At 33.0% G+C, this 12671-nt stretch overlaps 1 protein-coding gene across 2 annotated transcripts in view; it reads left to right on the top strand.

The window, feature by feature from the left end:
- LOC125069985 (GTP-binding protein rho1-like) overlaps positions 1-12671 on the top strand; it is a 152352-nt gene that overhangs the window by 100008 nt on the left and 39673 nt on the right. For both annotated transcript variants that reach the window (XM_047679640.1, XM_047679639.1), the window contains one exon: positions 7736-7886. In XM_047679640.1, coding sequence (XP_047535596.1) covers positions 7749-7886 — 138 coding nt within the window. In that variant the 5' untranslated portion in view covers positions 7736-7748. The remainder of the gene's footprint in view (positions 1-7735; positions 7887-12671) is intronic.

Genomic DNA, 12671 nt, shown 5'->3' with positions numbered 1-12671 from the left:
ATAAAAGTCTGCCACGTGTGTCATATCACCAACCCGTATTGGGGAAGCGTAGTGGAATAACCTCCCAATATTTTCTTCAATAGGAGAGGAGGCTTTACCCGGGTGGAACGTTTGCCGGCTCTTACTTTACTTTACTTTTACTAAAAGTATAATTATAAAATCCAACGTCATGTTAGCATGTAAATTTTATTGATATCGAACGGGTTACTAACCCTGTCCCTAAAGTAATTTAACATTTTAAGGACGCGTTTTCGTGATACGTTTTCCGATCTACGGGGACATGTGTAATAAATTTTGTTCATGGTTGTTCAAAAGTTTCATACATGTGAACGTTTATAGTGAAAAATACAGTTTTGTAAAGAAAAGTTGACAATGTCACTCGATGGTAGAGCTTTGTTCAAGCCCGTTTAGGTAGGTACCACTCATCACATATGCCGTCAAACATCAATAGTATTCTTGTGATCTAGTGAGTGGTGAGTGAGCCAGTTTTACAGGCCCATAGGACATAATATCTTAGTTCCAGTACATTGGTGATGTAAGGATTGGTTAATCTTTTTTTTTACCGTAAGCTTAATAAATGTTTATCTTTGGACAGTGGCCTTGCCGCTTACCAATTTTATAAAAAAAAAGAACTTGAAAAATATTTTAGAAATTGTAATTTTTAAATTGAATATAGAACTTAAATGAAAAGTTCTTAAGTTGTGCTTTTTAAAAGTTAAATGAAATTTCCTTCAAAATATTATTTAGCTAGAATTTGTAGTAGGAAAACGGAATAAAAAATATATTGTACGAGACCGTCACATGTTGGTACATAAAGGTGCTTTTCCAGTGGGTTTGCTGTTTGCGATTATTCAGTCGCAACGTAATCAATTAATTTTGTCTCCGCCTTTAAATAAATCTAAGTGTGCATGCATGCATGCAGACCAACACATCCACATTCCTGTGGATGTGTTGGTCTTGTGTGTGTGTGTGTGTGTGTGGCTTTGATGTTTAACGCATCAAACGGGGATACCTGATCTTGACATTTGTTTAAATTTAGTGTTGACGACTTAAGGTAATACTATTCCTGACCAATATTATGCGAGATGGTGTTTGTATGGTATGCCTTTAAGTCTAAACTACTTAACCGATCATATCATTACATTTATGTTTACATAAGCAGCCTTAAATTTCCCACTGCTGGGCTAAGGCCTCCTTTCCCTTTGAGAAGAAGGTTTGGAGCATATTCCACTACGCTGCTCCAATGCGGGTTGGTGGAATACACATGTGGCAGAATTTCGTTGAAATTAGACACATGCAGGTTTCCTCACGATGTTTTCCTTCACCGCCGAGCACCAGATTAATTATAAATACAATTTAAGCACATGAAAATTCAGTGGCGCCTGCCTGGGTTTGAACCCGAAATCATCGGTTAAGATGCACGCGTTCTAACTACTGTGTCGTCTCGGCTCTCGATACACATTATCAGTCCAAAATCATAGGGCAACTAACACTAGGGCACTAACACCTAATACTAGTCGGAAATACTATTCCGACGCTCCATAAGTACCTGTCAAATTATATTCGAATAAAACATTACGTCTTGATTAGATTTAATCCCCAGTGAAGACAATCTTTGCCAATTTTCCTCTAGTGTAAACTTAGCTTTACATTTACATAGCATCTCCGTATGTTGCATTTTAATTTTAATCAAGCATATTGATTTTATCGTCACTCGACTAATGGGATGCACTTTGCGTTAATTAATGAGACATATTTATTTATATATGTTATAATGTAAATGGTCTTTATGTTTGTATAGTGTTGTCAATATACAACACATCTGTCTGCCGCTTTATATTAACCGATAAAGGCGATATTAATAATGAGGACGACCTCCGTGGTCGAGTAGTGTACACCGGTATTCATGGGTACACCAATCAGAGGTCCCGGGTTCGATTCCCGGCCGAGGCGATGTAGAAAAAGTTCATTAGTTTTCTATGTTATCTTGGGTCTGGGTGTTTGTGGTACCGTCGTTACTTCTGTTTTTCCATAACAGAAGTGCTTTAACTACTTACATTGGGATCAGAGTATTGTATGTGATGTTGTCCAATATTTTAAGTTTATTCTTTATAATAATAAAGTCGATCTTATTAAAATTTAATGTAGAACTTATCCTGGGACAGATAAAAACAGCTATTAGTACCTTTTCACTCTATAGTCTGAACATTGATTAACAATCATTAAAAATAGGATAAAATTGGTAATATTGTTTCTTTTGGGTCGCATTGGTGGCCATTGGTACTTTAAGAAACCATCTCAAATATTCCCAATGCATCATCAACTTTGCGAGCTAAGATTAAAATGTTATAAATAACAAAGTTGAACTGGCAGAAATCCTAATGTTAAGGATAAAGCGTTTCATCCCTTTCCGTTTCTTTCTCTCTTTCACTGTCTCTTACTATATACGGTTTTATATAATATTGTTTAAATGTATTCGTTGATATTATTTTAATACACACGAGATTTTTCATGAAAAATATTTCTTGTAACGAATTGTTACCTTTCATTGTGAAAGCAACTGCGTAACAACTAACCTAACCAGATGTACCACGAAGCCTTTTTTATTTATTAAAAAATGTACATATACAATACACATATTCTAAACTTAAAAAAAAAAACATAATATTTACTGATATGTATATAAATTAAAAATGTACAAAATATTCAAAAATTATAAAATGTAAACTAATTATATAATATTTTATAAATTATAAAACATAGGAAAAAAGACGGTCGAAAATTACTTATATAAATAAAGAATGTTTAAATCTGATATTAATATATTGCATGTACAATATATTATTAATTACTGAAAGTTCTACTAACATTTTTTTTTTTTATGATACCGGTAGGCGGACGAGCAATTCCTTACATCGCCAATGCGCCACCAACCTTGAGAGCCAAGATGTTACTTCCCTTGTGCCTGTATTTACACTGGCTCACTCACCCTTCAAACCGGAACACAACTGTACTGAGTACTACTGTTTGGCGGTAGAATATCTGATGAGTGGGTGGTATCTACCCAAACGGGCTTGCACAAAGCCCTACCACCAAGTAATACAATACAATTGAATGTTAGTGGATAATTTAAACCTACCAAGGGTGTGAATCACATGAAATGTAGAGTATATTTTTAAACCCCAAGTTACTTCGTAGGCCCATAAAAATAATTTGACTCATCGCTACTAGCCTGCGATTTACGAGCCTTTCCGGTTATACCGTTCATTTTTAAGGCTAACGATACAGAAAAGACGAAGGCTTGTGAATATAAAATACTCTCCCATAAAAAAGTATACTAAAAATTTACAATTCACATAATGGTAGCTATTTTGTTATTACACTGTAAATTGTTTAAAAAAAATCACGAATTGGACCAATTTTTTTTTTAATAAATTCATTGCAATTATTGTAGGTCTGCTTACGAATGACTCCTCCGTGTCGTTTGGTTATAATTAATAAAAAACCAAAAGTCTCGTATTGTCTGATATATCTATAAAAAAGAAGATAAAAAGATTTTGTGATTCATAACTAATAACGCGTACCAAAATCATAGAGCCACAATAGTCGATTTTTAGTTAATATTGTTCGTAATCAAATCAATGCCATAAACGTTCCCGTAGTTGGTGCGTTTGCTCAGACAGCGCCATTTTGATACTTTTTAATTGCGTTAAATATGACATTACGTCTTGTCATTATGTAAAATCACAACCCTGTGCTTGTGTGTTTATAAACAACGTCAGTATTGGGATATGTCTGACGTTTGCTGTTTGTCTCTGTTTCTGTATCAGTGGAGCATCGACGAGGGATTCAGCCAACGAGCAGACTTGTTAAATTCAATTCCAAACTAGTTAGTTAAACCCCAATAACTAACGGACCTAGCGATGTAAATTCTCCTATTGCCGCTTCCACCTGGCACGAACTTAACGCTTCGAAAATTTTAATATTACTAATAATTCATAATAGATAATAATAATAAATACTAATAGTTTAATATTTATCCGCCAAAAATAAATTGGCTAAACTAAGATTACCCTCACTCCAAACGTTTTTGATTTACCATCATTTCTACTATTGATATTCGACGATGAATTATAATCATTGTTACTTTCCTTCAAAAATATACTTATGATATGTCGTATGTGTGCGTATTTCTGGTTCAAACCGGTTAAAAAAAGTTTGGTGAGTAAAAAAGAAATTGTATTCAGTTTTGGTTTTTTTACAATCTACTAATTCAAAGATTTCAAATATTCTAAATTTGGTATTCAGGGATAATTATCATTGATTCTTCTTTTTTTTTTGTTAGAGAAGAAGTTCAATTGCTAAAGCATCTGCACGAATAACCTTCACCAATTTCGAAGATTATTTGAGAAGGATTTATTTACTTTTCGGAGTCGGAAACTTGGCGTTTCAAGCTTACCTTGACGTCTCGTGTACATACAATGATCATTACTGATATTATTGTAATCTATACATACAATATTATGTTGAATAATATGCTTTATTTAACACAATATATATCAAATATTTGAACTACGGTTGCACTAATGGTAGTACATGTCGATATGTTTATCTGATGCGGGTGTCCAAGCAGCCTTAGGCTACCATTACCGGTAAATCGCTGTTCAGGTCATTTAATATCTGTAAGTATTATTACAGCTTTATTTTCTATACCTACTTTTATTTGTTTTTTTTTCATATGTACAATTTTTATATCCATACATATATGAAAATTTAATTTTAAGATGAGATATCATATTATCCGGCTTATTCAGTATTAGTATTCCAATACGTGCCAATATTTTTTCTATTTATTGTACATGACTGTGATTATACACTACAAGAAAAAGTATTGGATAATACTCAGAATTAATTAGTTATACATTTAAGGGCGTGTATGTGTTTCAGAATTAAGGGCTGATTACCAAAAACGACAAGTATCGTGGGACTCCCGGTTGGAACGAAATTGCTTTCGTTTGTATATTATGTATTAAATAACAGAAACAATGAAATCTATTAACAACCATTGAGAATAATTAAATGACAAGAATTAAAAAAAAAAACACTAAATAAGTTTTAATAAAACTGATTATAAAAGGAGAAGAAAGAGACGTTACCTTAACACATTTTTTTTTCTTGACTTTTTCTGCGAGTTCTCTACTGCAATCCGCGTAGAAGAAATTCGTTCCAAAAAAACTTTTTGCCGCAATAGATCGTTCCAGGCTTACGGGCATTGCGTTGCTACGTTACAATAGTTTTAACTAAAAATATGTTCGTATATCGAAATATAAATATAAATTTAGAATACGTATACATGTAGGTAATAAAATTATATGTTATTATGTATGTATATAACTCTTCTGATTTGTTTTACCAAAAAAGTCTTTACTTATTTATTAATATTACCTTATAAATATTTTTTATTAGTTTCCAACGAAATCGGATTGTGACGTCACGTAAGGTGTTGCCAGAAAATCAACGCTGTAATAGCCAAATACTGCAGCGTCAGCACCGTAACAGCAATATTTGCTATTACTTACGTACCCTACGTAAAAGCGATGTTTGTATTATAATAAATAACATAAAACTCAATTTCATTTAATTAGAATGTTGACGATAAAACTACACTAAGGAAGAGGTTGACCAAGGCGACAGTCAAACAGTCCTATCTTAAATGTCAAAATTATTATTCATGTAGTTTTTCCAATATTGACTAAAATAAATTATCCTTCTAAAATTTACAGTACTTTATTAGCTTTAATTAATATTAATTACAGAAATTAAAAGTATTACCAAATTTTCTTCATAATTCAATCGACATTTGACATCTGTCATTACTGAACCATAACCAGTATAACTTCGTACAGAACTAAACAATAATGATGCCTATTGTCACGGTATACAACAATAATATGTTTATACACAACAAATATTAATTATTTTGATAGAAACAGTGACGTACATTGAATAAACAGGAAGTACAGACAAACTTGTAACCAAATTTCCGCCTCCGTGAAGCTAACAAATTCTTCCTTCGACACTCGCTTCTGTAATGAAGTACCACAGACACTAATAACTTTACCAATTAAAAAATATATATTTAGGGCCATACAAATAATGCCATCTCTTTCTTTCAAATGTCAAATCTGTTAAGATAGAGGGAAATCAGTGTTCAACTTAACACTCTAAAAAGTTTACATGTAAACTCATAATTGTATTTTGCACATTTTTTTTTAAATTCTTATTGTTAAGTTTCTATCATAAAACTCGCCAGAAAATGGGGAAAGATCGTAATAGCGATAAGGCATACTGCACGCTTTTGACCTGCTGTATATCCTGAGCCGAGATGGCCGAGCTGTTGGAACGCGTCTTAACCTTATGATTGCGGGTTCAAGTGCAGGCAGGCACCATTGAATTTCCATATGCTTAATTTGTGTGTGTGTTAATGTGTGTGTACTTGCACAAAGCCTTACCACCAAGTAGTACATATTAAACATAGCATTTTCGAATTTCAGTCCTTGCTTATATATAATACTAAAAATATATATTCTAGATCAAATAAGGTATTTTAAAAGTAGAAATACTATTTTGGTGTGCCTATAGGCCTTGTAGAACCTACTTCGATTAGAAGTAAACGTTTTACCTCCCATATAAAGATTTGTTACGAAATTCAAATACCATTTTCGACAAAACACTGGCCAGTCATTTTATTTTTAATTTAAAGAAATAAATTTTTCACATAAGCATTATTCCATAGATACGAAATATGATCAGCTTTCCCTGAAATGAAGCGTAATAAAATCTATATAGTCCCTACCATAATTATATATTTCAGGAGAATGAAGCGACTCTTTTCTTATCATTTACGTGATTGCTTAAAACAGCTACTTACGCGTAACTAAAACGCCTCTAAGGAAAATCTTACCTAGAGGGTGACCTAAAACAAAATGGACAGATGTGGCCAGAAAAGATATTTGTTCCTGTAACGTTACTGAAACGAAACGACACGTCGAATAGAGCAAATTGGAAGATACTAGGGAAGGCTGATTCCACTATTAGATTGAAATAATAAACGCCCCAGAGAAGTAGTAAGGATATTTAAAAAAAAATGTAATTGTAAAAATTGTAATACCCCCTCTTTGGGGTAACGGTGACCTAATTTACTGATTATATAATTAGCCCTATAGGATACAATAGGGCATGGGGAATATTAAACAACTTACCAAAGGATTACCACTTATAACAAAAGTAATAATACTATGTTAACACAGTTGCAAGTATCAGCTATTACTTAACGAAAGGAAAATCTTCACTGGTGTGACCGTTACTTAATTTTTCAAACATCTTATTTTCGTAGCGTTATAAAATCAAACATACACACTTTTTGTTTCAATAATTGTAGAATATATATTTAATTATATTTATTTATTTAAAGGCCCAGTGAAATATGTGGATCAAACGAAGATTGCGGTCCGAATAAATTATAGCATATGATAAAAAAGCGTGGTTTTTATTCAATTAATTTCATGCGAAATTTATTATAAATTAATTTTATTTAATTAAGATGTGTGTATATATTTATAATTTAACTATACGTAGTAACAACATAGTTTGTTGACGGTTCTTCTAGGCAGAATAGTTTGAGCATCAGTTAATTAATTATGTGTGATATTAAACATTAATATTTTGTCCACAGATTTTCCAGTAAAATGTGGTCAGGCAAGAAGTGTTCGGAGGGAGGCGCTGGTACTCCTACTGAGGAGGAGATCAAAGTTGTACTGGTGGGAGATACACAGTGCGGCAAAACATCACTGGTCCAGAGATTTGTCACCGATAATTTTGTGGAGGTAGGTCACTTTTGAGTAAAAAAACAGCTGTTTTTTATTATTTTTTATTATATATGATTACACAAATAAATATTACAGGCTACATATTAAATAAATATTAAAAAACTGTCTGTGGAATGGTTGATTCCCAATTTGAACTGGTTATCTTGCGCAAATCGAACTCGCTCTCTTGGCCCAGGGGCAAAGTTAGTAGACTATGATCTATTCCAACCACAAGAGGAAAAAACCCAAATAAACAATATCGAAGTGACGCGATATCATTGGTTCAAATATAAATATCTATGATATTCACGATGGATTCGCAAAAAAACGGCGTATTGAACGTCAACGAAACTGTTGTCGGAAAAAAAAAAAAAAAATTATTAGTAACAGGCGCGTCAGGCAAAGGAATAAATCCAGCTGACAAAACTTGTGTCATATAACATCTTATATGAATTACTTAAAAACACGTTTTACACTCAAAACATTATACCGTATCGTAAAATATCAACGGCCATGATAAAGCTTTTGTTTATCATCGTAGAGCCAACACAATATCCGTGGAATTGTTCAAACGCTATACGATGGTACATTTTGATGAAAACGTTCCACTTTCCAACAGAAGTAGGCCTTGCGATTCGGACTTTGTTTTTAATCTACCATTCGTATTTCGGTGATTTTATCAATATTTCATTTCATGTGTATAAATATACATATCAGGATTATGAAGCTCACTTCGAATCTCACTCGTGAAATGTTGAAACCGACTTACAGAAATACCCTGTTTTGATGCGTGGATTGTTAAATTTCTGTCAACGTCGACGTTACTTTCTCACTCGAGTTGTATTTGTTGAACTTTAATATAATTGCGATTTATTATGACATATATATTTATAATAGATAATACAAAGAACATTTTCAGAGTTGGCATACTTACCGGTTACATATATACACAATTTAACCTTGTATATATGTATTTAACCCGGTATACACAATTTAACCTTGTAAAATAAAAATTTAAAAGTGATTCTATAAAGTATATATAAAGTATATGATTTTTATTTTGCCTTGCGGTTAGTTTCGAAATGTCAAAATGCCTCAAAGGTAACTTATGTATATTAATAATAACAATAACAAGTGACTATCGCTATGGATAAACCCGAAAAAACTACAGCTGAACTAGGGCGGCGATGTTCACCAAAGCCGTAACAATATCTTCAATCAACTTATCATTACGATTTTCTCTCATACCACGACCCACCAGTATAGCGTGCAAGTAGAGATAGAGTAGTGCAGGCGACATTATCAGTCAATAAAGCTGCCCATCAGTAACAGCGTAAAAATAAGTTAGAGTCCTGATATGAATTCAATTTACTAAATTTCAGTGGTTACTTAGGTTTGAACCCGCAATCATCGATAAAGATTGACGGTTTCTAACTACTGAGCTGTCCCGGCTATGTTTGACTCTTATTTCAAATTATATATTAATACGGTTTGCAGTCGAAACATTTTACCTTGACGTTATAGTACCAAATAATTTATAAGATTCTTGTCCTCGTATCGCTGTTTCAACCAGAAACGGGAGCGCCGGTTCATTTTTCATCTAGAAACTAGGAATTTCGATTCAATCTAGGAATGCTTTTAGCAACGCTCTTTCCAACGCTCTGCGGTCGTAGTTGGTATAGTAAAGTAAAACAACTATTAATTTTCGACTGACCAATGGTAGACAAGCAAACTAACTAATGGAAAAGCGAATAGACATCATCGATGACATAAACTGTGACTAGAATGAGATCTAAAGTACTAAAGTAAAAGTAACAGCCAATCCTACAGCTGGAAGAGAAGGTTTTGAGCTTATTCAACCACGCTGCCTCAATGCGGGTTGGTGGATACATATGAGGCAGAAGTTCATTGAAATTAAACACATGCAGGTTTCCTAATAATGTTATCCACCTGAAAATTTAATGGTGCTTTGAACCCGCAATCATCAGGGCCATCTCGGCTCCGCTCAAGAGATATCCGGGTCACCCTATACAAAATACCTTCAGTATTGTTAGGTTTCGTACTAATGTTGGGAAGTTCAAACCTATGATCTGATATATGAGAAGATCACCTCTCATTGATATATATATCCATAATAGCAATAGTTTTAAGAAAATGATAACCTCTTTGCTTGATCAGTGATAAGGTTTTTTTTTTTTCGTTACAGTAGAGTGCACTGACAGAAGTCGTCAAAAAAGTGTTATGCCCTCTTCACGCTACCGTTTCCTCTCTTTCTCTATATCTCTGTCTCTTTCTATTATATACTTAAAACATACTTAATAACTAAAATGTAAATATAAAGGAAAATCACTTTTAAACATAATTAAAATAAAACGTATTATTGTATTTAAATTTAAATTAGACAAAGCAATAACAATTACAATCTAGATCAGAAGGTAGCAGACACTACGTGGAGAGATTGCACAAAGCGAGACGTGTCTGAAATGATTATGACCCCGTCAGATGGAAAATATATTTCGTCTACATTCCTAGTCATAGGGACTGACACATTACTGGCAACATTTTAACGTGATACTGATAACACTATTCCAACTTTGAATTACGTAACATGATAGAGTTATTAGAATGTCCAGTAATTAATTACGTGAAATTAAACGAAAAGTCGTGAGTTTAAATCGAACATAATTTGAATATCATGTGCGTTAACTCATAACAAATGAAATAATTTTGAAATTGAGCCGTAAAATACAGATATCACAACAACTTCAGACGAAACCATTATCTTTAAAGCGCTTTCTTTAATCTTAACAGAATTAGGCGAGATATTTAAATTCAACTTTTTTTGTACTAAATTTATATCTGTTATAGGTCGGCCATCTGATGGTAAGTGCTCACCACCGCCCATAAACATTGGAATTTTAAGAGGTATTGTTATTCCTTACATCAGCCGTAACCGACCAACCCTGGGAGCTAAGATGTTATGTCCCTTTTACCTTTAGACACCGACTCAAACACCCTTAAATCAAGATCATAATAATACTAAGTATTGCTGTGTGGCGGTAGAAGAATATCTGATGAGTGGGTGGTACCTACCTGCCCAAGCGGGCTTACACAAAGCCTCCACTAAGTAAACAAACCACTAAGTAAGTAATCTTATCTGGTGGGCGTTGAAAGATAGCAAAAACAGATGAATAAGTAAAAAAAATATATAAAATAGATGGAACAAATTAAGTAACTGATATGACCTTTAAGCAGGATATATTGTATATGTAATTGTACTTAAATAACGTAACTTTGTATTTTAAATGTTGGAAAAGAGTAACTATTGCATTTCTTGCCGGTTCTTCTACGCATCGTCTACGTTCTGAACCGGTGGTTTATTTACTTAATATAGTTCTGTAAAATTCAAAAGTGGTTGTAAAAGCCTATTTTGATTTTAAAAAATAAAAATAACGTAAATTTTAATTAAATATTTACTATACGCTTAAAGTTATTATAAACGTAAACGTAATAAAATAATCCTTAATAATAACAATATTAATGCAATTGATATTTATTAAACTGTATTTTATCAAAATTAAATTTACTATATAAGGTTCCAAAATTTACGATAAATTTTAAATAATTTGATTATAAATTGTTAAATATAAAAAACTCATCAAGGAATTTAGTTAAATTTGATAAAAACTTGAAATAATAAAAAAAAAAAGCCGAGATGGCCCAGTGGTTAGAACGCGTGCATCTTAACCGATGATTTCGGGTTCAAACCCAGGCAGGCACCACTGAAATTTCATGTGCTTAATTTGTGTTTATAATTCATCTCGTGCTCGGCGGTGAAGGAAAACATCGTGAGGAAACCTGCATGTGTCTAATTTCAACGAAATTCAGCCACATGTGTATTCCGCCAACCCGCATTGGAGCAGCGTGGTGGAATATGCTCCAAACCTTCTCCTCCAAGGGAGAGGAGGCCTTTATCCCAGCAGTGGGACATTTACGGGCTGCTTATGTTATGTTATGTTATGATAAAAACTTATACCACACTGCTATCAAAAACTATTTTGCGAGTAAACAGCGGTATGACTAAATTTCCATTACAAGAGTTCCCGTACGAACCACAAGCTATTAAAAGTTCAGAAACCCTCTACCGTTTACATACATACGTGTAAAAAATAGGATTAAAAATGCTATAATAATCTCTACATAGTATAAAATGTCGCTTCCCTATACACTTAGATCTTTAAAACTACGCAACGGATTTTAATGCGGTTTACATCAGTAAGCAGAGTGATTATGAGGTTTTTATGTATTTCAACTTTTCTAGTCGGAAAAAATCTTTCTTTTTGCTTTTTTGCTTGATTTTCAATCTAAAAATTGTATAGAACCTTTTTGTACCCGTATGAATCCGAATTGGGAGCTAGTAAGATATAAGTATTATTAGTCAAAATCAAAGTCAAAATATTTATTCAATATTATATTTAAAAAGAAGGCCAGGTGGCCTAGTGGTTCCAACGCGTGAATTACAAGCGAAGTTGCAGGTTCCGGACCGAAACCCGGAAAAGATCTACTGCATTACTAAGTGATTAATTTTTTATATATAATTCATCTTGTGCTCATGGAATTTTCTAGACTATGTTTTGGTGCAGATTTAAATGTTATTAAACAAATGTACATAACCTATACATGGACAGAATCGTTTGTTACGACTAATTCTCATCGCATGACCAAAACTAATTAATCTTGCACTTTAAGGGGGATGACGATAACCTAACTGCCTCTAATGTACTCATATGATATCGTAGTAGT

Source organism: Vanessa atalanta, chromosome 16, assembly GCF_905147765.1.
Source record: "Vanessa atalanta chromosome 16, ilVanAtal1.2, whole genome shotgun sequence".
Lineage (NCBI taxonomy): Eukaryota > Metazoa > Arthropoda > Insecta > Lepidoptera > Nymphalidae > Vanessa > Vanessa atalanta.
This window is presented reverse-complemented; position numbering and strand designations above follow the sequence as displayed.